General features: G+C 35.5%; 1 protein-coding gene across 4 annotated transcripts in view; it reads left to right on the forward strand.

The window, feature by feature from the left end:
• Nucleotides 1-24,940, forward strand: part of LOC136030114 (disintegrin and metalloproteinase domain-containing protein 28-like) — a 125,015-nt gene that overhangs the window by 12,583 nt on the left and 87,492 nt on the right. For all 4 annotated transcript variants that reach the window (XM_065708792.1, XM_065708793.1, XM_065708790.1 and 1 more), the window contains exons 2-5: nt 532-628; nt 13,068-13,302; nt 16,067-16,236; nt 23,273-23,494. In XM_065708792.1, the coding sequence (XP_065564864.1) occupies nt 532-628; nt 13,068-13,302; nt 16,067-16,236; nt 23,273-23,494 (724 nt within the window). The remainder of the gene's footprint in view (nt 1-531; nt 629-13,067; nt 13,303-16,066; nt 16,237-23,272; nt 23,495-24,940) is intronic.

Raw genomic sequence — 24,940 nt, forward strand, 5'->3', positions numbered from 1 at the left:
ATGGGTAAGTTTAAACTTGCCGAAACTTATATATTTAAAATCAGCATCAAAATGCGATTCTTTTGATGGAATTATAGTTGTAAAAATTATAACAACAATTTTAGAGTTTTTTAGAGTTCGGTTACTATTGAGCCGGGTCACTCCTTACTACAGTTCGTTACCACGAACTGTTTGATTTGTGACTATGATGCACTTTACAATGAGGATTTGCGTGGAATATTCAAGAAAAGCTGTTCGTGAAATTAAAGAGTTTAGATTTTGAAAATGCTATTTGTAGATTTTAAAAGAAAAAGCTGGTGTCTAGTATCGTTTAAAGCTGAAATTTAAAGAAGCTGCTCTTTAGTTGTGACTGTGATTCAGGATGCTGATTTGACGGGAATCTTCAAAGAACACCTGGATGTGAACCTAAAGTGGTTAGATTTTGACAGTGTAGAATTTTGTTTTTTCTAAACTAGCTTACCCATTTATCAACTCCTTCTTTTCCTTTATCAAAAATAAAGAGTATTATGGTGTAGTCTCGTCGTGTTTCAGGTAATCAGGAAAGAGAATTAGTTGAAACCAGCTGTTCAGCTCGCGATGCAGAATGTTGCTATGACTTGCAAGAAGAAAGTGGATTGATTCCATTTAAGTGAGTTCTTTATTAGTTTTTTTTTAACTGCTGACATTCCTTACTTTTATTTCATTCTAGGGGAGATTCACTTTATTCTAGAAATTTTCCATTAAGTAGGTTTATTACCTGTTTTCTTCAATGCTTTAGCACCAGAGCCTCTATAAAGGGGAAACCGTTGCTGATGTGCTTTCTGTTTCTTTTGCGCATTTATTTTAGCTGTTTGAAATTGGAAAAAAATGCCAAATTCAATAAATTTGTAAGATGGACCATTGTTTCGAAAAAGTAATGATGAAAAGGTATTTCTTTTTTTGAAGAGAGGTATTTTCAAAAATTCTATGCTCTATAAAAATGAAAAATATGAATGTTAACTGATTTTTTAAAGATTATTGATTTATTAAAAGGAAGTTGAAACAAAATGGCTGAACAGAGATTAGTTTTCTTTTTTCTTTCCATTTTCTGCTGGTTCCATTTCTACTGGTTTTTAATTTTAACGTAGCATTAAATTGCCAAGCGTATATAGTTAGTATCGAATTTAGACTAAGACGGTCATATATTCAAATAGGAGGAACTCTTGGGAGGCTTAGAGAGTTTACGCACCTCCAGGGAATGTTTGTGGAGAAAAGTTGAAAGAACCTGCTATCAGGAACATCGTTTAAAGTTTAAATGTGGATATTTCTCACTTTCCTATTTTTATACATTTATAATGTATTCTTACTCTTGTCTCCCAGAGTCATATTGCCCTCCATCCCACTTATCATGTGTCCATGCTTCAAAACACCCATCCTCCCCCCAAGGACTCTAAGGTATGTCAAATTACCTTAATAGCTACGAAGACCACAATGCCTTTCCGTATCAAACTAAAAGACAATAGAGAATTTTTTATTCCAAGACAGTGGAATTCAATTCAGTGGATCTTTGCCCTATGTCCTAGGATCGTCTTCAGCACAACACCAGAAAATACATATGTATATATATATATATATATCTTCTATATATATAAAAATAAGTTGTCTGTCTGTCTGTGGATGGATCAGGTGACGTCACCTGAAAAAACTGGATCAGGTGACGTCAAAACTGAAAAAACTAAAAAAAGGCAAAAACTACAAAAAAAACTAAAAACTAATAAAAAAAATAAAAAAGCTAAAAAACTAAAAAAACTAAAAAAAGGCAAAAACTACAAAAAAAAACTAAAAACTAATAAAAAAGCTAAAAAACTAAAAAAACTAAAAAAAGGCAAAAACTACAAAAAAAACTAAAAACTAATAAAAAAAATAAAAAAGCTAAAAAACTAAAAAAACTAAAAAAACTAAAAAAAGGTAAAAAACTAAAAAAACTAAAAACTAAAAAAAACTAAAAAAAAAGGAAAAAACTGAAAAATAAGCTAAAATAAAGGTAAAAACCAATAAAAAACTAAAAAAAAAACTGAAAAAACTAAAAAAAGGCAAAAACTACAAAAAAAAACTAAAAACTAATAAAAAAAGTAAAAAAGCTAAAAAACTAAAAAAACTAAAAAAACTAAAAAAAGGTAAAAAACTAAAAAAAGTAAAAAATAAAAAAAAAACTAAAAAAAAGGAAAAAACTGAAAAATAAGCTAAAATAAAGGTAAAAACCAATAAAAAACTAAAAAGAAAAAAAGGAAAAAACTAAAAAAAATTTTCATCTAAAAAACTAAAAAAAACTAAAAAAGGTAAAAACTAAAAGAACTAAAAAAGAAAAAAATAAATGACGAAACTCAAAGAGAAAGCGACCAGGACAAAAGGAATGTTCGATTAGCAATCAACAAAGCACCGGGACACAGGGAGTATAAATGACTACCAGGACATAAGTAAAAAAAAAAACTATCTATATATATAAAAATAAGTTGTCTGTGGATCTGTGGATCGTGGATCAGGTGACGTCACCTGAAAAAACTGGATCAAAAACAAAACTAAAAAACGAATGTATATACAGACCGGTACACCGGGATACAAATGACGACCGGGACACAGGGAATATAAATGACGACCGGGACACAGGGACACAACTACAACGGGGACACCGGGGGAAACAGGGGGATATAAATGACGACCGGGACAAAAAAACTAAAAAGAAAAAAAAACTAAAAACTAATAAAAAAACTAAAAAATCTAAAAATCTAAATAAGCTAAAAAAGAAAAAAAAAGGAAAAAAATAAAGGAGAAAAACAAAACTAAAAAACGAATGTATATACAGACCGGGACACCGGGATACAAATGACGACCGGGACACAGGGAATATAAATGACGACCGGGACACAGGGACACAACTACAACGGGGACACCGGGGGAAACAGGGGGATGTAAATGACGACCGGGACACCGGGACAGGGAATGGTCGATTAGCAATCACCATCAACAAAGCTCAAGGGCAATCATTAGAATCATGAGGTATAGATCTGAATACAGATTGTTTTCCCATGGACCATTATATGTTGCATGTTCAAGAGTCGGTAAACCTGACAATCTATTTATATGCAAAGACAATGGGACAGCAAAGAATGTTGTATATTCGCAAGTTTTACGTAGTTAAAACCATATATATATATATATATATATATATATATATATATATATATATATATATATATATATATATATATATATATATATATATCTATATTCACAGGTGGGACATAGGGACACAACTACAATGGCGCGTAACTATTATGGCGCGTAACGACTTACGCGCGCGGGGGGGCTTGGGGGGGGGGCGCGAAGCGCCCCCACCAACTAGGTGTTGGGGAAGCGCCACCCCAACAGCTAGTATATATATATATATAAATAAGTTGTTTGTCTGTGTGTCTGTCTACTGACGTCATGTTTGTGTGTCGACTGACGTCATGTTTGTCAACTGACGTATCTATCTATATCTATCTATATAAAAATAAGTTGTCTGTGTGTCGAGTGATGTCATGTTTGTGTGTCGACTGACGTTATAATTTCTTACCAAAACCTCGATATCGCCTCGAATATATGCACCATTTCCTCCATGTTTTTTAAACTGTCGACTCCTATTGTAAAATTATATCCTGGTATATATAAAAGAGCGGAGTTGTGGTTATTCAGCCAGGTTTCAGTAAGACCGATAACTTGAAAAACTAAAAAATTACATATTTCATTTGGAAAATTAAACGAAGAATTAGCCGTTGGCAACTGAAACAGAAAATATTGAGGCCTCTCGCATCAACATACTCATATTGAATTTCATCTTTAAACAAATATTTAGAACTAAAAGATTTACAATGTCCTGCTACCCCAATGTAATAACTCCGATGCAGCTGCCGATGATGCCGTAAATACACCCCCAAAATCTGCATTGGAAGCTTCTAGAGTAAATGTTGTCGAAAATGCTTTTATTAAATTTTATTTTCATCCATAACTGCTTGGTTGAACAATGCAATGCGATTATTTCTGGTATCAGGTCTAAAATAAAGACAGGTTTAAGCTTAAAGATTGTTATTGCTTAAAAGTTCACTATTCCACATCCATAAAACGGAAGATCTTATAATAAAACGTATATTTTACTTCGAAGGATGCATATATCACGATCAAGTATGCCCCTTGGTATCCACTATGTGTAAAACTTCTGTTTTTATACTCACAAGCGCTTCTATTATTTCTTACACACAGTCAGCAACTAGAATATTCATAATTTATCAACTATCAGGGTTTGTTTTTGGCAAATTTGTACTCAAAGTCATTTTGTTAAATTTTAGATGGTTAGTCGGAAACTAAAATACTTGGAATTTACCAACTACCCAAGTTTGTTATGATCAAAGCTGCTTTTATCAAATTTTTATTCTTAGTTGGTAATTAAAACACTCCAAAAATTTACCAGCTATCTGAGTTTGTTGTAGTCGAATATGATTTTATTAAATTTTTGATACGCAGTCAGCAGCTAAAATACTTGGTATTTACCAGCTAGCTGAATTTATTTTTGCAGTGTAATGTCCTTTTGTTAAATTTTTCATACTAAGTTAGCAACTAAAACGCTCAGAATTTACCAACTAGCTGAGTTTATAAGAAATTTTGATACGCAGTCAGCAACTACAAAGCTGTGTGTGTGTGTCTGTGCCTTTGTGTGTGTGCTGTGCTTGTGTGCCTCTGTGTCTGTGTGCCTGTTTGTTTATGTACATATTTATGTACATATTATGTACATGATTGTGAAGATCGATAGCATGGCCGCTGCTGACTTTTGCAAATCTGCGCGCTCGGTTTTTCGTGATTGTGAAGCAAAAATGGTGGAGAAAAAGTTTTTTAGTATCATGAAAGGCGTTGCACAAGATCTTGATCTTGCGCCTCTTAAAGCTTGCAGGGGTGTTCGAGACGCTATGAGAATTGGGAGCTCAAATTGTTGCGAAAATTACATTCGAAAACGAAATTTCTCTTTCCTCGGCCCTTAAATCTGGACTGAAGATAGGCTGCGAATTATTCCGACTGTATGAATATCGGCGAATTCCTAGGTGCTGCAGGAAATGTCAATCACCTGACCACCTTGCTGCAAAATGTCCCGATAAAAACTACAAATGCTCGCGGTGCTCTGGTCCTCATATGAACTCCAGTGACTCACCTTGCAGTAACAGCCCAAAGTGTGCAAATTGTAGTGGAGATCATGTTGCTTACAGTTTTCGTTGCTCCAAACTAAAGGCTCTTGCTAATTCCAAAGTTTCACGGCCTTCTCGCTTGCAATCATGAATGAGTATAAAGTCAAAGTTTACTCTTTCAACATCAATGGGACAAAGGATAAAGTGTTAAGCCTTGAAGAGAAACTAGCTAATCATGATGTTGTTCTCTTACAAGAACACGTGCTCCCAAGTTGCAGTGTAAACTTTCTAAGGCGAAGTTCTCAACATGCTGTTTTCATCACGAATGCCCGACGTACCCGAGGCAGGCCTTCTGGCGGTCTTGCCTGTATAATTAAGTGATCTCTGCCTAGCTATTTGTCTCCTAGCTGCTACCAATTCTCTGAACACTATCTTGCAATCCGGCTTGCAGACGTGATCATAATCAACGCCTATTTGCCCCGTGGTAGAAGATCTGTTTCTTCCTTCTCCAGCTATGCGAATGCCTGCAATAAATTAAAGACTCTCATATCTGGTATTGAGCGTCTGGGATACAAGTGGGTGCTTATAGGCGACTTAAACTGTGACATCACCGTTTCCTCGACACGAAAGGAAGCGCTTTTTCAGTGTCTAACCTCAGTATTTAAGGTCCTAACGAAAGACCATAGTTTTACATATATCCACTGTAGTGGTTCTGTCTCAAATTTAGACCACTGTATCTGCCATCATTCATTACAAACTTCAGCAGTACATGTTGATGAAGATGAGATAGATTATGATCATTTACCTCTGTATTCTGATATAATGGTTACTTCTGACATATACTCGAACCAACCCTCAATGTCACATAAGTTGTTTTGAAAAACGTGATTGGTCTAGTGTGAACATGCCTCTTTACCTTGCTACCCTTGGAACTCTACTGTCCACCGTACGTGACCCTTTCCATCTTCTTTGCACAGACGCGTACCCTATTATTGACAATGCTCGTGCTGATTTGAATCGCTATTATCGTGACATTATCTTACGTATAAAGCAAGCTGAAGATGTGGCCATCCCGCTGATCCGTGTCAGGCGGAATACCCAAAAACCAATTTGGAAGTGTGATCCTTTGCTGAAAAAAGTCAAGAATAAGGCCAAATTCTGGTTAAGAATCTGGTCTGCCTGTGGTCGACCTTCTCGGGGTACTGTGTTTGATCTAAAACAAAAGACGAAACTCGAATATAAACGCCATCTTCGTGCCGTTTGTTACTCCGGTGAAACTTTTCCGAAAAGTAATAGTGAGTGGCGAAAAGTGATAAATTCTGCCAAGTTTCCGGATGCAAGTTCTAGTGATATTATATCTCGTCCATCTTGGGTCGAACATTATTCAAAAATATTTTCGAAAGTTAATTATGCAGTGCATAAGCGTTTCTCGTGTTTGCTTGAAAAAAATTTGCCGACACGTTTATGTCAGAGACATGTGATTCCAGTTGAAAAGTGGGCTATTATTAAAGGTATTAAGGCTTTAAAATCAAAATCTTTGGATATTGATAGGATTAGTGTTTTGAATCTTGTTCGGAATTCTTTTGAACTGGTATCTCATCTTCAACTGTTTTTTCAAATGTGTTTGAGTAGTTCGTGTGTGCCCGATTCATTCCTATACGGTAGCGTTACGTCACTTCTAAAAAAAGGAAAAGATCCGGTTTCTTGTAGTTCTTATAGGCCGATAATGGTAGCTTGTACTCTTAGCAAACTTTTTGAACACCTCCTACTACCTTATATCACTAAACTTGCTCTAAATGATGATAATCAATTTGGTTTTAGATCTGGGCTAGGCTGTCAGCATGCTCACCGTGCTTTGAATTCTTTATTAAAAGATGCCCATCGCACTCGTCGCGCACTTAATTCTGCAACCCTAGACTTGTCTAAAGCATTTGACAGTATTTGTCATACTCAAGCATAGACAGCATTATATCAGAGAGGAATAAATCCGTCGGTAATTCACGTGCTTCGTTTTTGGTACTCCCATTCTTACCTTCGCCTTAAGTCATTAGATAATTCTTATTTTGGTCATATCCCTGTTCGTTGCGGTGTAAGACAAGGGGGAGTTCTTTCGCCTTATATTTTTAATGCTTGTATTGAAAATGTATTATCAAAACTATCGACTACGTGCCTACTAGGACCATCTCATATCTCATATCTGGCTTATGCGGATGACCTTTTTCTGATTAGTCAAACTGAGTCTGGTCTTGCCCGTTCAGTGAAGTCAGTTACTTCTGCTTTCCGCGATATGGGCCTGTACCTAAATATTGACAAGTGCGAGTTTTTTGTTTTCAACGGTAATAATTGTTCAGAATCACTATACTGCGATGGTTTTAGTATTCCTCGTGTTAAATCGTTTCGTTGGCTTGGTATAACAGTATGGGATTCTATGAATGCTCTCCGGTCTCGTGCTGTCAAAGATATTAGTGATAAGCTGAGGCTCGGTTACTCTAAGATTGTAACAAATCGTGGACACTATAGGAGAAGAGCGCTAACTCGGCTTTACTCAGATTTTTGTGATCATTCTGCGCTCTTCTGTTCTGGTATTAGGCCACTTCTGTTGACTGGTGATCTAAAACGTATTCGTATAAATTATTACCGGTACTGCAAATTTCTTTTATATCTACCTCGTTCTTACCGGAATACAAAACTGGTTAAAAAGTATTGTGCGACAGATATTAGTGGTGCTTTCGAAAAATTATCTGCGAAGCTAGCTATTGAAGCGCTTTATAGGCTAGGATGTTTTCATCGCCTTATCCGTCTTTTTTCTGTATGTGATTAAATTTGTTTCTTTTGTATTACTTTTGCTGTTTTTCTTTTGTATTTTACTCCAATTAACCTCTGTTTTGTGATGTGGGTGATAAATAAATTATTATTATTATTATTACTAGCTGTTGGGGTGGCGCTTCGCGCCACCCCAACACCTAGTTGGTGGGGCGCTTCGCGCCCCCCCCCAAGCCCCCCCGCGCGCGTAAGTCGTTACGCGCCATATTAGTTACGCGCCATATTAGTTACGCGCCATTGTAGTTGTGTCCCTGTGTCCCACCTGTGAATATAGATAGATTTATATATGTGTTTCAAACTACGTAAAAATTGCGAATATACAACATTCTTGGCTTTCCCATTGTCTGTCCATATACAAAGCCGTATGTACTAATAATGACGTCATATGCAAACGCTCTTTTTACAAAAAAACAAACATGCATACACACAACTCGTTTTTATATAGATAGATAGATAGATAGATACAATACAAATTAACTACGTAAAACTTGTGAATATACAACAGTCTTCGCTGTCCCATTGTCTGTGCGTATAAATAGATTGTCAGGTTTACCGACCCTCAAAGATGCAACATACAATTGTACATTGGTAAAGCAATCTGTATTAAGATCTATACCGCATTTTTCTAGTGATTGCCCTTGAGCTTTGTTGATGGTGGTTGCAAATGCTAATCGAATTGGGAATTGCAATCTTTTAAATTGAAAAAGCAGATCCGTTGGAATCATGGGAATGCGAGGAATAAGAACAGCGTCACCCTCATAAGACCCTGTCAAGATTGTGGCATCTATTAGGTTTTCCATTGTTTTTTTTTACGGCAAGTCGCGTGCCATTGCAAAGCTTTGGTGGGTTGATATTTCTTAAAAGTATTATTGGTACGCCTATTTTTAGTTGTAGCAGGTGTGGTTGACACCCTGAAGGATCTATGGAATTTAAAAATTCAGATGGATAATTAACCGCTTCATTTGGTTCCGAAATACAAATTAACTGCGTAAAACTTGCGAATATACAACATTCTTCGCTGTCCAATTATCGCTGCCTTTCTTTTCTTACTTTCTCTATCAGCAGCAAGCCTGATTTCTTGCTGTTCTTGTAATTCCTCGGCACGCTTTCTTTTCTTACTTTCTCTATCAGCAGCAAGCCTGATTTCTTGCTGTTCTTGTGATTTCTCGGCACGCTTTCTTTTCTTACTTTCTCTATCAGCAGCAAGCCTGATTTCTTGCTGTTCTTGTAATTCCTCGGCATGCCTTCTTTTTTCACATTCTCTTTTAGCAGCAAGTCTGCTTCTGCGTTGCTCTGGTAGTTCCTCGGCATGCTTTCTGTTCTTTCTTTCTCTATCAGCCTCAAGCCTGTTTCCCTGCTGGTCTTTTGATTCCTCGGCACGCCTTCTTTTTTCACTTTCTCTTTTAGCAGCAAGTCTGCTTTCGCGTTGCTCTGGTAGTTCCTTGGCACGCTTTCTTTTCTGACTTTCTCTATCAGCAGCAAGTTTTTTGGCATAGACTCTTTGAGCATCTTCATCAGTCATTGTAAACTTAAACATTAATAGATTTCTACGCGAACATATGTCTTATATAACTTGAATGACGTCACCTTCAAAGCAAAAATGACGGCAACTAATTTCATGACGTCAGCCGAAACATGACGTCACCTGATCCACAGATCCACAGACAGACAGACAACTTATTTTTATATATATAGATTATATGTCTCTTTTTCTCTGTCTGTTTGCTCTATAAAGTCCAAAAATATTCAATTATATCACCAACTTTTATTTATTTCACCACATTTTAATTTTTAAAATGTAATAATGATAACATTGGTATCTCACCATTTTCACAGACTGATTAAATTCATTGTCTTTAATATATTTCAAAGTTGAATTTGAAACATCTTGTAGTATATATATACCTTCAGTCATGATGTATACTTGTTCAAGATTGTCCTTAATGTAACTATAAAATTTCCTGTATCGAAGAGGAAATGATAGATTCGTGTGCGTGTAAGAAGTTATACCATGTTCTAGCCAAAATGTGATGGATTTTCCTGGATGGGATTTTCCTGAAATATAGGTAATATCATGATTCCTTCTGTCTGTGTGTCTGTGTGTCTGTTTGTATCTCTGCAAGCCTATGGGTTTCTATGTCTATGTGTATTTTTGCCTGTGTGTTAGTGTATCTGTTTGTGCGTCTCTGTGCCTGTATTCTGTTTTTGTGTCCGTGTATCTCCATGTCAGTTTGTTTGCATAGAATACCAAATTTCTCAAAAAAATCAAAGCCCCCCAAAACAATTTAAGTCCCAAAAGGAAATTCTGTTCCAATAAATATGTTACTACAACCATTATTTTTCTAATAGAAAAAATCACGACTGAACTATTTATATCATGTCTATTTTGTATTTTTAAAATATCACGAGTGTTTTTTTTATAAGTGCATTGAATGTGATTTTCGAAAAAAACAAGTAAAAAAATCTCTAAGAAAATTATTGTTCTAATAGAAAAACTCATGACTGACATATTAATATCATCTTCGTTTTGTATAAGAAATATTGTAACTGATTTTTTTTTTTTATAAGCATATTTATTGTGATTTTAAGACATGAAAATGTTGAATAAATTTCAGTTAAAAAAAAAACTAAATAAAAGAAAACGTCACTACAGCCATTATATATCTAATAGGGAAATTTACGAATGATATTTTTATATCATCTTCATTTTATAGTTTTTTAAATATCACAAGTGAACTTTTTTATAAGTATGGTTAATGGGATTTTAAGACATGGAAGATTTTCTTGATAATTTATTTGAAAAACACTAAATGCCTTCAAAAATTTCCAACATAATTCTAAGTCCAGAAATAATTCCGAGTTTCTCCCCCCAGCCAAAAACAAATCTTAAAAATTTGACACCCCGTCCTTCCCCATCTTCAAGGGGTATGGAGCCTTGTTATATTCGTTAGGATACTGTGTCTGTTCATTTCTCGTTCACAACCAGAAAAAACTGTTTTAAGGGGAGATAGATCCTATCATACGTATTCTACTAATAATCATTGTAAGGCTTGGGTTCAAAAATAATCCATTGACTGAATTCAAAAGTTTAAGAATGACTACTACGGGGGGGGGGGGGTAAATCTAATGACTATATATAATATACAAACACATAAAATTTGGTAAACTCTCTTTTTCGGTTTGATATTGCTCTTTATCATCCCCTGAAGATCCAGGTTCAAAATATTCCACATATTGAATTCATTGCTCAAGAATTGCTAGCAGGGAGGGATGATTTTTAAACTAAAGATGATATACATACAATGTTGCAACTAAAGGGGATGGGAAAATGTTAATTGATAAACTGAAATTGTATCATATACATTTCCCATCCACTAAGCATGCAACAAAATATACATAGTTTATGAACCTCTTGTATATTAGACTCCTTGTCAAAACTCCCTTAAGACATCCCGCCAGATCAGATTCAGTTTACTATTTGATAATAACTAAATCCATTTCCAATTCTTTTATATCAAATATTTTGACATATACGATGTTATTCCAGGAGTTTTCTTATCACAGGAAGCTGAGATAACGGGATTACTGGCCGCTTAAAGTCATGGCATTGTTTTATCGACAACATGAATAATTATGCAATACCAGGTACTTGACAGACCAGATGTAATGAGAGTACTGGCCGCTTAAAGTCATTGAGGGACCCCGGGGGTACTGGCCACTTAATTGTATTAATAGCATACTGCACATAGCTAAGCAGTATGTTTTTTGGAAGATCCAGTTCAACTTACGGGAGGGTCTTAACGAAGAAAAAGGCTTTATAATTTTAAAATAAGATAAAAGGCATATGTTTTGCGTTATTCTTACAATTCTTTCAAATTGGTTATGGTGTGAACCTCAAACTCTTCCAGTTTTACATAGTTGTATTTTATACTTATGCTAATCTTAAGAATGAAGTATTAGAAGAAGACTGCCATAAAAGTCATCTCCCCACAGAAAGTTACGCCTAATGTCTCCCCCCCCCTTCAACCAATGGATACCCCTGATGACCCGGTAGAATTCAAAACTACGCATATAGGCAAAAAATTGCAATATATTACGTTCTTCAGGTGAATCTTAACAAGTGGAAAATTTACCCCCGAACTACCTTCAGTTTGAAGGACTTTGCTTAAGTTAAAAGTTATGATTCAGTTGCGGCTGACAATCTTCTGTCTGTGCAAAAAAATTTTGAACTCAAACTCTTACACAAAAATTTGTATATTTACTTATACAAAGTTATCTAGAGGGTATCTACAAAAGTTGAAGGCTGGTTTAATATGACCTGTTTAATTGAACCAATGATCGCCAACAATTATAAGAACGTTCATTCAAACGGAGCGTTTACTTCTAATGAATAATAAAAGCAGTAAAAAAAGATGAAGCCTCAATAAACTGCTAAATAGTAATTAGTATGCAGTTTTTATTACAAATTTTCTTTTGTTTACTTTATTGAAGTAAGTGAAAACAGAAAAGAACTAAAATTTAACCATTATCTTTCCCATTATGCTAGTATTTCAGTAAATATACTATATATTGCTTTTACAATATCTTTAACTTTTTACCGTAAAACGACACAAGCTAACTCAGAACAATTTCGAAAAATGTTGTCCTTTGCGAATGAAACTTTCAATAGCCCAAATCAGGGTGTGGGAAACTGTTTTTCATCTCTCGTTCAGCTATTTGCCCTCTTGTAAAATATCCTGGAAAACTCTTGAGTGTATTTTTAATTGCAATCAATTTTTGACTCCGCCTGTTAGGATCCTTTCCTATCGGAATCCAGCGAGCAGCCTGTCTCTAGCCAGGAAAGGAGGAGGTTTATGTGATAGGCTAATCCCCTGTAAAATTTTTGGATGATTTTCGAAACGACAACCGAAAACCTAGGATTTTTGAGCGTGTTTCGCTTAACAAGTACCAGCTGATTTTCTAAGCTTTTACTCTTTTTACTCATTATAGGTCATTGCTTGAAAAAAAGAGAAGAATAATATTACACTGGTATGTTTATTTTTCTTATAGTGTGTTTACTGTTCATTTTTCTAGAAATCATTCCATCGCAGAGAGTAATACCACACAATATTTCTCCGATACATCTCATAAAGCTAATCAAGAGCTTTATCGGTCAGCTAGATCCGTCGTTTATCCCTTTTATGGCCGGAAAGAAATAAGAGTGGTGGAGCTTGTCCTTGTTGTAGATGGTACACTTCTTAAAAATTATGCCTCAGATAGCAGAAAGATTGAAGCAAAGTTTCTTGAAATTCTTAGCTACGTCAACTTTGTAAGTTATTTTCTGCTTTTGATAATGTTCAGTGGCTCATATTGCTAATATACTGCCTTGTTAAACTTAAAGTTGCACCTCAGTCCATCCATAATTGAGGTGATGACTGGAGAGTGTAGGAAACTAATAAGACCAAAAATTGTATTTTTTGTCGGGAAAAAATAACCAGCGCTATCTAGCGTTACTTAAGATAATCTTAACGGTTAATTCTAGACACCTAAGTACAAATATTTGTTGCGTTAAATGTGATTATTTTTCTTTCCTCTACTTTCAATCTAAATGTGAGTAAGTGATGGCGTTAAACCTAATTTTGTTAATTACATGCAGTGATTATTCCTATCTAAGAAAAAAAATAATAATAATAAGAGAAGTGGCACTTAGTGTTCAAGGTTTTGACTGTGATCGAAATATTTTGTTCTCTGATCAGAGAAATATGAAGTTTGAAAAGACTATTCCTTGCCGAGTTTAAAACAGAGAAATATGAAGTTTGAAAAGACTATTCCTTGCCGAGTTTAAAACTTTGACACTTCCAGGTCCAAGTTAAGGCGAGTAGATGTGGAAGAGCAAACGCATTATAAACGCTAGCTAAGATATGACGGTTAAATTCAAACTTCAACGCAAGTGGTAAACCGTACGCTATCCTATATTTTCAGGCAAAACAATCTTTCAAAAGTTGACACGTGGTGCGAAGATTTGACCCCATCGGTTCTCCAAGATACGTCAGTATATCTAGTGCTTTAATAAAGGTTTAACAAACCGAACGTTTGTCAGGCAATCTGAACGGTGATTTAACGCTAGAAACTCAGTCTTACTCTAATTAAATCAAAAACCGAGAATTCAGAATTCGAGAATATCAAGAATTCAAAAAATTTTCCTCAATTCCAAAGGCTATCCTACTAATACCAAGGATAACCCTTTTCTAGCATAGTTAGCTAGCAAAACATCAGGAGCTTTAAATATACATATGGTTAAAAAGCTTTGATGTTGCGCAATAACAGTATTATTAAACGGGACGGAGAAGTAAGAGCACCCTGTCTAATACATGTTTTGCTGGAAATACTTTTTTCCACTGTACCAGGTGAGATGGGACCTAAACTTTGTCAGTTAGCGTTTTAAACATATCGTGTATCGATTTGATGACAGAAATATTAACTCCACGCTTATAAGCAGTCAATAAGATATGCGGATGTATATCTGTGTCAAAAACTTTAGTTACGTTTTACCCAGAAAAATATAACACTTCATTATTTTTATGTGCATGTAGAAATAAATTTGAAATCAAATGGTGAGCATGGTCACGGCCTACTACTTTCTTGAAGCCAAATTAGTCATATGATGTATAACATTTATATATCTCGTCATTAAGTAATAACTAAAAAAAAGATGCACAAACCCGGTAACGCCGTAATTGGCCTTAAAGAAGAACATTTGTTCGAAGGACTATACCCTTTTTAATACCGGGGCTATCACTCCAGTACTGAACAAATTAGGAACTATACCAAGACAGAATATCATCTGAAAAAGTAAGGTCTGATTCTCAGTCAGGAGAGGGTACCCGCATCTTAGATGCTTTGCAGAGAGGCCATCAAAACCCCTAAAAAAAAAATTTTGTAGCTCTGAAAAGCACTTAGTTACCGCAGATCGAGTGGCAATAAAACTGATCTCATCAATTGATTGGCCTAAGTAACCATCAAGCTCCCTTTCATATAGATTTGACAATGACGGACCTGGGTCGTAAAAATTATTTTTATAGTAACTGTACCACTGGTCTGATAGTTTTCACTGGATTATAGGTGTTTGAAATAACTCTTTTGAGCATTTTCCATACGAAATTAGGCTCACTTGTGGCTTTACTTGACAGTTCAGCTACTGATTTAGCGTGGTGTGTCCTAAGCAATTTCGCCAAACGTCCCTTTGTTTTCAGTAGAATTTCATTTACCAAAACCTGCTGTGGTTACCATACTCCTTCCAGACGGGAAACCAAAATTTGATTTAGCACAAGAATCACAAGATCTGGGTTACTTGACCAACCATGCTTCTCAGGTCCAAGACGTACTCTTCGTATGAGTATGCTAGTATGCCCGACAACTCGTAGAGTATGAACGATCTCTGTACAGTAAATTTCAGTAAGGTTTTCTTCTCTGCAGAGGTTAGTAGGTTTTCTTGGGAAAGTAGATGAAACGGCACTTTCATCTTTTTCGAAATAGACCATCTTTCATCATATCTACACAAGACCAGTCTGTGGTATCATACTATTTACTATCATTGTTTGGACTTGAATCATTCGGTGCAATAAGTTGAAAAGGCAATATAATCCAGATAGGCATATGGTCTGACGCTTGAAAAGTGGAGATAAGTAAGGATCTTGAGTCTGTTTTTACAATCGGGGAACACAGGAAAAAGTCCAGAGGCAAGGTACTGCCAGGGTGTTGTTGTATTCACCCAGGAGTTTATTCTCAGCTCTGCGAACTATATGCCCTCTGGTGCAGTAATTTATTTTATTCTGTGCGAAGATTATTTGTTCATAAATTGATCTTATTTTACCATGTAATTGTTAGAACTCTTCTTTTCGATCAATTAAAAAAAAAAATTAACATTTTGGTGTGTAGATTTGATAAACAAAAGATAGTAGAAACATTTCCAATATATTTGATCTAAGTTGCTCCGGACTGGTTTTCCGGGGGAAAGACAAATAATTTCATATTATTTGTTTTTTAAGGTTTACTTATTTTTATTCGTGCCTGTCAAAATCTTTTATTTTTAGCTATATTTCCAATTTCACGTTCGTGTTGCTCTTGTTGGCATCGACTTTTGGTTTTATGGAGACAAAATCAAAATCTCAAAAGATGCTGATTTCAACTTACGTGGCTTTAATCTTTACAGAAAAATCGAGCTTCCCAAGAAATTTAAATATGATCACGCACTACTTCTCAGGTAGCTCTCTATTTATAGCGTTTTTTACTTGAACGTGGTTTGTAGCACATACTACTTATTAATGCTTAAATTAAGTTACCAAGGAATTACGAATAATTCATATAAAGAAATACGGTCCCTTCCTGCCTTAGTTAGTTTTTTTGCTGAAAATTACACGAAAATCTGAATTTTAAACTCCTTTCTCTACTCTTAAAATAAACTAATTTAACCTTTGGGATTTATTTGAATTTTTGTTTTCTTTTGGTTTTCAATTATATTTCTTCAAAACAAACTTAAATGGTGAATTCTGTAAGCCTACTGTTGTGCATGGCAAAGACGAATCAACACAATTCGTGATAAAAACTGTAAGTAAGATGCGACCCGGCTCTATTGTAACCAAAACTCTAAAACTGGAATTTTGAAACCAGTAGATGTATCAAAAGAATCAGATATAAGTTTCATTGTGGTTACCTATCATATGTTACAAGTATGAAGAAATTTGCCTGATTCTCCAAAAAGGGGGAAACGCCCCTTAAAAGTCGAAAAATCTGAATGAAAATTATTTCATCAGATTCAGCGTAACAGAGAACTCTGTTATAGAGGTTTTCAAGCTCCTATCTTAAAAAATGTGGAATTTTGTATTTTTTTTGTCTGAAGAAAGATCACAGAGAGATTTTTTTCCTGGGATGATTGTATCGACCCATTAGTGCTAGAATATCAAGAGAGGGCTCATTCAAATCGAAATTAAAAGCTCTAGTGCCTTTTTTCCCCAAAATTATCTGATCAAAATTTTTAGGCAGCTATTTCAATCAAATTCCGATCAAGGAGATATGTCTTAAGGTATAAAATGACCCCCACAGTCCGTGGGGAGGGGCCTGTAAGATATGGCATTTGCCCATTGTTTACGTATGGTATTTGTTATTGGGGAGTATACAGACATTTTTTGGAGGGGGCTGGGCTTGGGGTGGATTTCCATAGGGATAAACGTTCTTGGGGAGGGAAATTTCTGAAGGGTGAATTCTCAAGGGGATATATTACACATGACATGCCTACTATACAAAATTCATTTTAATTGTCTTACATTCTCTTTTCCAAATTTTTCATGTAGAGATGTTCCGGGGAAATCATCCAGGGTTTTTTTCCCTGTGTTTTGTTTTCTGGAAAATAATTTTCACGGAAGAGAGCATTTCTAGAGTAATCGAGAAAACGATTACAGATTTAAGTCTTATTCAAATGAAGGAATGTTAAGTGAAATTTTTCTGGCTGAACCTTCCGCAAGGAATTTTACAGGGAGGGGGATTGTCAGCGAAGACGGAACTGTCTGGGCAAAATTTGAAGGGAGGGGGCGCTGCACTTTACGTTGGATGAAACTTCGACACAAGAGTTTTCCGTGAGAGGAGGGGTACGTTTCATGAATGGTGAGCCAGATATACCGGCACTATTTGAAACACAAATAGAAATTATTCCATACATGAAGTATTGCCCGCCTCCACAGTACCTTATTGTTAACTCTAAGATTTGACTATATACTAAAACTGAAACACAAAGGCCGTTTAATTAGAATAGTAAGCTTTTATTAAAAGGTATTGAGGAGGGACGACTCTTCATATACGAAATAAATCTACCAAAATTAATACGGATATTTCGTTTTAAATTTTTCGTGTACGGTGAGCCAAATTAGAGCATGCACTAGTTAAAAAACGTTCAGAAATTAAATACAAAAACCAAGTGTTTTCACTGAAAGTAAGGAGCGACATTAAAACTTAAAATGAACAGAAGTTTTTCCTTGTATAAATGGAGCTGTCCCCTCTTTAACGCCTCGCTGTTTACACTAAGGTTTTTGCCGTTTTAAAACTTAGAGTTTTGGCAAAGTCAAGCTTTAGCCTAAAAAGCGAGGCGTTGAGGAGGGGACAGGCCCTTTCATATACGGAATAATTTCTGTTCGTTTTTAAGTTTTAACATAAAGTTCAGGCTTAGAAAATTTAATAGTTTAATTTAAAAATTATTGTACTTATATGTAATACTTCCTATTTTAAAAGAACAAAATAATTCCAATGAAAGGGGAAATACGTGTCTTTTTTGTAATGTCTAATAGCTTGTGGTAATAGTTTCTAATGGAGCTATCTACTGAAATAACTGAAGCTTAACATTTATTATTATTATTTTTTTGTAACTCAAGACTTTTTTAAGTGAGCTATTGCTCTTCCTGTGAGGATTAAGGTCTATGAAACGCTTGACATTTTTAATTCGGAAGAGGGAAATAAAATATGTTACAGTGCATTAATTAAGGTGTTCAATACTCTTCTTTTTTTGCATACCAGCTCCTCTCTATTAAACAAAACCTAAAGCAACCTATTTTTTGCTTTTAAATATAAAAACTGATGTTGAACAATTTTCATCCTACATGTTAATAATTAGTAGGTAAAGATTATAAATTATGAGGTATTGAAGAAAGGGTAGCCCCAACGTATTGCAATTAGGTAAGTGTGGTGATTTTATCTAAAATCATTTACCAATTTATTATAAGATCACGTTACGTGTCGAGAGACTAAAAAGTCAGATGTACGGGAGTTGTGAATTGCGCTCCGTTGAATGAAATACGTCAGTTAGCTACCGGAGTTACGAGTGATTAAACCAGTTGAAGTGTTATAAGTTGTATAGTATAGTAAATAGAACTTGTGTTTTCTATACGGATTACTATATAAGTGGTGTCAGAAGTAGGATACTCAACCGAATAAGTGAAAGTTGGATTTTTTTCGCTGATTATATTGTAGCGTAAATTAAGGTAAAGAACCCAACATTTTTCGTAACATTTATTGCTATTAAAAAAGACATCTTTGGATTGTGTTGTCATTATCTCCATCCATCTATCTCTAAGTAGTGGATAGCGTTAAGCGTTAGTAACGAAGAATTTGCTGTAACTTGGACTTTTCTCCAGTTTTACGTTAAAATTTTCCACTAGGTTAGCTTATTCCATAAGCTGAAAAGATTCGATTCACAATCTGTTTGTGCTTCAGTTTGATAGCTGATTGAAATAATAATGAAAAAAAAAACTTTTCCCCTGTACCATTTGTAAAAATTATGTCCCGTATTAAACTTTTTTCGCGAGTGGAGATAGTTGTTGGATTAGCAGTCTGGCTGATTTTAAGACGATTATTGGTCTCCATCGATAGCTAGCTCTGCATTTACCCTGTGTTCTTGGTGAACAAGGTGAGCCCCTCCCCCAGTGGTGTCAGGGTACCAGGTGTACAAGCGTGCTTTATAGCACATTTGTACGTGCTTTCATGGCAAATTATGGGTCCTTCATAGTACATTTTTACGCGCTTTAATAGCATAGTTAAATAAAAAAAAACTAGTTTTTTTAACTGAAAGTAAGGAGCGACATTAAAACTTAAAACGAACAGAAGTTACTCCGTCTATGAAATGGGTTGTCCCCTCCGCAATCCCTCGCTCTTTGCGCTAAAGTTTTTGATTGTTTTAAAAAGTAGAATTGTGGCAAAGAGTCAAACTTTAGCGTAAAGAGCGAGGGATTACGGAGGGGACAACCCATTTCATATACGGAGTAATTTCTGTTCGTTTTAAGTTTTAATGTCGCTCCTTACTTTCAGTTAAAAAAACTAGTTTTTTTTTATTTAATTTCTGACCGTTTTTGAATTAATGAATGTTTGATTTTGGATCTCCGCACATAAATTATTGAAATAAATTAGTATATTAATTTTTTTTGGCTAAATAGCTTTCTCTTAGTTTTGATCAGACGATTTTGAGAAATAAGGGGTGGGGAAGGAGGCCTAGCTGCCCTCCAATTTTTCGGCTACTTAAAAAGGCTACTAGAACTTTTAATTTGTCTTTGTTTTTTTACAAAGATACGAAGGGGAAGGGAAATTTCAAACTCTAAAAGCATATTTCTACATGCGATAAATTTAAATTTCTGTTTCATTTACCCCGGTCTTATAGGAAAAAGAAAATAATTCAATATTTCGAGGCTTCTGACATTATTACTCCTTTGCGGAAGTTAGGCTCAAAATTGGAAAAGGATTATATTTTTTCTCTGGGCCCCTTCCACCTCTTATTTCGTTTATTTTCCCGTTAGTTTTCACCTGTTTTCGCTTTATAGTTGTGTTATCTCTTAGCAGTTCTTTCGTTAGTTGAGTTATGGTTGTGGTATATAAGTTTTATCGCTCGTATAGTTGTGTTATTTTCAAATTATACTCCATAATAGAGAGGCTCCGACCACCCAGCATTGTATATTAAGCTCTGAATTTGACGTTTTTTTTCTAACGTGACCAGATTCGTCCTGCTCCCTGCGCCCTTTTCATTGAATTTTTCTTTCCCCATGACATATTTCTCCATGGAAAGATCCTCCCGCATAGCCCCCTCCCGTCAAACCTACCCCCAAAACCAGAAAAATCCCCCTGAAAACGTCTGTACACTTCCCAATAACCATTATTATATGTAAACACTGGTCGAAGTTTGTAACTTGCAGCCCCTTCCCCAGGGACTGTGGGGGAGTAAATCATCCCCAAAGGCATAGTTATTATGGTTTTCGACTATGCTGAACAAAATGGCTATCTCAAAATTTTGATCCGTTCTACAAAACTTCTACAGTAGGGTTATCTGATACGCTGAATCTGATGGTGTCATTTTCGTTAAAATCCTACGACTTTTAGGGGGTGTTTCCCCCTATTTTTCTAAATCAGGCAAATTTTCTCAGGCTCTTAACTTTTGATGGGTAAGACTAAACTTGATGAAACTTATATATTTAAAATCAGCATTAAAATACGATTCTTTTGATGTAGCTATTAATATCAAAATTCAATTTTTTAGAGTTTTGGTTACTATTGAGCCGGATCGCTCCTTACTACAGTTCGTTACCACGAACTGTTTGATGTCAGTGCTTCATAGCTCATATGTGCGTGCTTTTGTAGCACATTGTGGGTGCTTCATATACCATTTGTACGTGCTTTAATAGCACATTGTGAGTGCTTCATAGCACATTTGTACGTGCTTTTATAGCACATTGCGGGTGCTTCAGAGCACATTTAGGCGTAGTTTCGTAGCATATTGTGAGTATTTCATAGCACATATGGTCGTGCTCTCATAGCACATTTGTGTATGCTTTCATAGCATATTGTGGGAGCTTCATAGCACATCTCTACATGCTTTTATAGCACACCACTGTACTTCCTAGCACTTTGGCAAACACTCGTATCTCACCGACAGCCAAGTTCGCAGCTGTATGAGCCTGAAGAAGCAGGATAAGGATAATTTGCGAACGAGGTCACAGACACGGGCAGAACAGCGCTTAGCTAAATACAAGGCCGAGGAAATGGGCAAAGAACGCCGGATGACCATGTTTCGTGCCTCCATGAAGGTGAGCATGGAAACAATTCATGCAGAACTAGAGCGAGAAAGGAATACTAGCCGACGGCAGATGCAACAGCAGCTGGAATCGTTGACTTCGCAGTTTACCCCTCTGGTTCAAGATTTACAGAAGAATAAGTCCGCTATTCAGAATGCGCGTGTTACAGCTGAGAATACTACGATCCAGATCGTTAAGTTTACGGATGGTATGTATATCGATGCATACTTCACAACCTTCGAGTGAGCTATCACCCAAAATAACAGGAGTTATGCTACATGAGCAGTTAGACTCCAGGCCTTGCTGACAAGTAAAGCCGCAAAAGCTGCTGCGATTGTTCCGACGGCCGATAGCTCTGACTACGACCTTGTGAAAGAAGCTATTCTGAGAAGATTCCGAGTGGCATCTGAAACCTATCGCCAGCTATTCCGTACGACACAGAGGGAGGTAAACCAGTCATTTACCGACTACGGTAAGAAGCTAGAGCAGCTGCTGGCCATATGGTTGAACGTCGCTGACTACAGATCGATCGCGACCGCAGATGGGCTAAGAACAAACATAGCCGATATCCTTAGAAAACTGGTGGTGGAACAATATATCGCTTCCATTAAGAATGAGTAACTGCGCATCCGTGTTGTGAATTGCGCCCCGTTGAATGAAATACGTCAGTTAGCAACCGGAGTTACGAGTGATTAGACCAGTTGATGTGTTATATGTCGCATAGTATAGCAAATAAAACTTGTGTTCTCTATATGGAACACGACAGTAAGACAGACCCCCACCACAAATTGCTTTAAATAAAGTTCATTTTTAACTTAAACTTGGACCCCCGGGCTTCTGTTGACTATTTTGTCTTATTTTTATTCAGCTAGAGCCTGATTGGAATTAGTGAATTCTTTTTGCCAAACTAAAATTTAAAAATGATCTTGAAAGGGTTACCAAAAGGATTTGTGGGAACGGTGATGTTAAAAATATTGTCTTACATAAAAATTTGCTGTGAGAAGGTTTAGAAGAATAAGACTAAGTTCAGGCAGCCTCTGAAGAGATCTTTAAAGATAATTTTAAATTATTTCTTTCTCCCCCTTTCCCTTTCTCTGTTAGGTGATTGATGATCATAGCATTGATGTTTATAAGTGTTGATTCCAAAGTAGTTTTCAATGACAAAAAAACTTATTCTCTACATCTTAATATAAAACCATAGAAAATAGATTAGAAAAAACTTTGAGTGACCATGCTTTCAATGAACTGATAATTATATCCCGTGTTCTATTTGACAACTAAATATGCAGAACGTAAACTTCTGTGTTAGGTTTAAATGTTACTGCCGAATACTCTATTGAAGCCATTTTTGAAGAATCGTTGTATCACAAGCCATTTACGGTAAACTCATGATTCACAGTTTAGTCATAATTTATCACAATTTCATTTACACAGGTTGATTTTAAAATCTTCTTATCAAAGGAAAAAAGAACCATTTTCTCAAAATACAAATGGAATAAAAATAATATGAAATTATAGCCTACCTTTGAACTCGAATTTCGTTATCATTACCTTGCGAAATCACCCTTCTAAAGAGCTAAACTATTAAATAATATCTGAAAAGTTTTTTTACAGTCGCACAGGAATAAGCGAGGCTGCTGTTAAGATGATTTTTAATTAATATTACCATAGCTCTATTTTTAAAGACATATTTTACAGTGGAATTGAGTTTGGCAGCGAATTAGGTGTGGTTCTTGGAAGAGCATATACTGGAACTATTTGTGGAGAAGACTCGACAAGTGTAATGTCTTACAATGATAACATACCAAAGTTAGCATGGACAATTGCTCATGAGATGGGTCATAGTTTTGGTATGCGACACGATGATTCTACTTGTTACTGTCGACCTGGGCATATTTGTATAATGGCAACTCACTTTTCGTAAGTATAACAGCAACGTTACGGTTTGCTCAAAAATAAGTTCCTTGTGAAATAAGAACAATACCTATGCTATTTTCCTTTTTTATGAAACCTTAACCAATATTAACCTTAAAACCTTAACATTCAGCGCCACAAAAAGGTGGTGCTGAAATTGTGATAGCAATATTTACGTCAAGGCATTGTTTTTTATTCTTATAGGAAAATCATTAATCTTAAAATTTGTCATTTCTTTAAAATGAGAATGATCATGGCGAAAATATACTATGATGTTCAACATCTCTAAGAGGTCCAAGAAAAAAAACTCTAAGCTACTATCTACAAAAAATCCTCACTAAAACCCGGCTTTCAGTGCCACGGTTCATGGTCCTTCGGATCTAAACTTGGTATAACAGTTTAATTGTTTTTATGTGCACAATGGCATCTGAAGTCGAAAGAACAGCTTAATAATTCAGATACACTTTTAAAACCAATTAAAGAAATGGTAATTTCTAGGAAATTAAATTTTTAATTTTTATTACTTAACATTTGTGGTTCTGGAAGATAGTATGCTGCTGCATCGACTTTAGGTCAAAGAGCCCCGATTTGGGTATGCAAGCACTGGCATCAGAATTGCTGTCTAAAAGACACGGTTTCTCGATCTTTTCCCAGGAAATTCCAGTCTTCAAAGCCCGTTTAAAAGCCTTAATTTATATATTTATGACTGAAATTCAGGCCTTTAAGTGTGATTTAGGATTTCTCGATCTAAGATTTCTTGCAGACTTTTAGTATGTTACTCCCCAGAATTTTCTCAGCATTCTAGTGTAAAACATCTGTCTTGCAATTCATTCCACCTCAAATCATATATCTACTAGTCTATAAACATATAAGGCAGTTTATTTGAACAAACCATTAAAATTGTAAAATGCTGTAAAAATCTTCTTTTTAGGCAGTTTATTTTAAGAGACCATTAAAATGGTAAAATGCTGTTACATTAACGTTTACAGAACATAGCCTAGTTGTATATTAGCTATTATGACGGATATCAGATTATCTTTTTTGTGAGTCTCTGGGGAACATATTTAAACTTCAAAAAGCACATTTCAGCCCCTTATTTTAAAATTTTATTGGGAGGGGCTCCACATAAACACGGATGAACTTCATTTGTAGAAATATATTTAGGCTACGCTTAAAGCATTGGTACTGATCTCCCCTCTTATTCTGGTGATTGCATTTTATTTTATAGGAATATTCGTTTCTAGATATTATAATATTGTGATACAATTTTTCTAGTTTAAGGAGTAGTGGTATGATGGAACCAACAGTGTTCTTCTTTTTAGGCAGTTTATTTTAAGAAACCATTAAAATGGTAAAATGCTGTTACATTAACGTTTGCAGAACATGGCCTAGTTGTATATTAGCTACTATGACGGATATCAGATTATCTTTTTTGTGTGTCTCTGGGGGACA

This window comes from Artemia franciscana, chromosome 8, assembly GCF_032884065.1.
Source record: "Artemia franciscana chromosome 8, ASM3288406v1, whole genome shotgun sequence".
NCBI classification, from domain to species: domain Eukaryota; kingdom Metazoa; phylum Arthropoda; class Branchiopoda; order Anostraca; family Artemiidae; genus Artemia; species Artemia franciscana.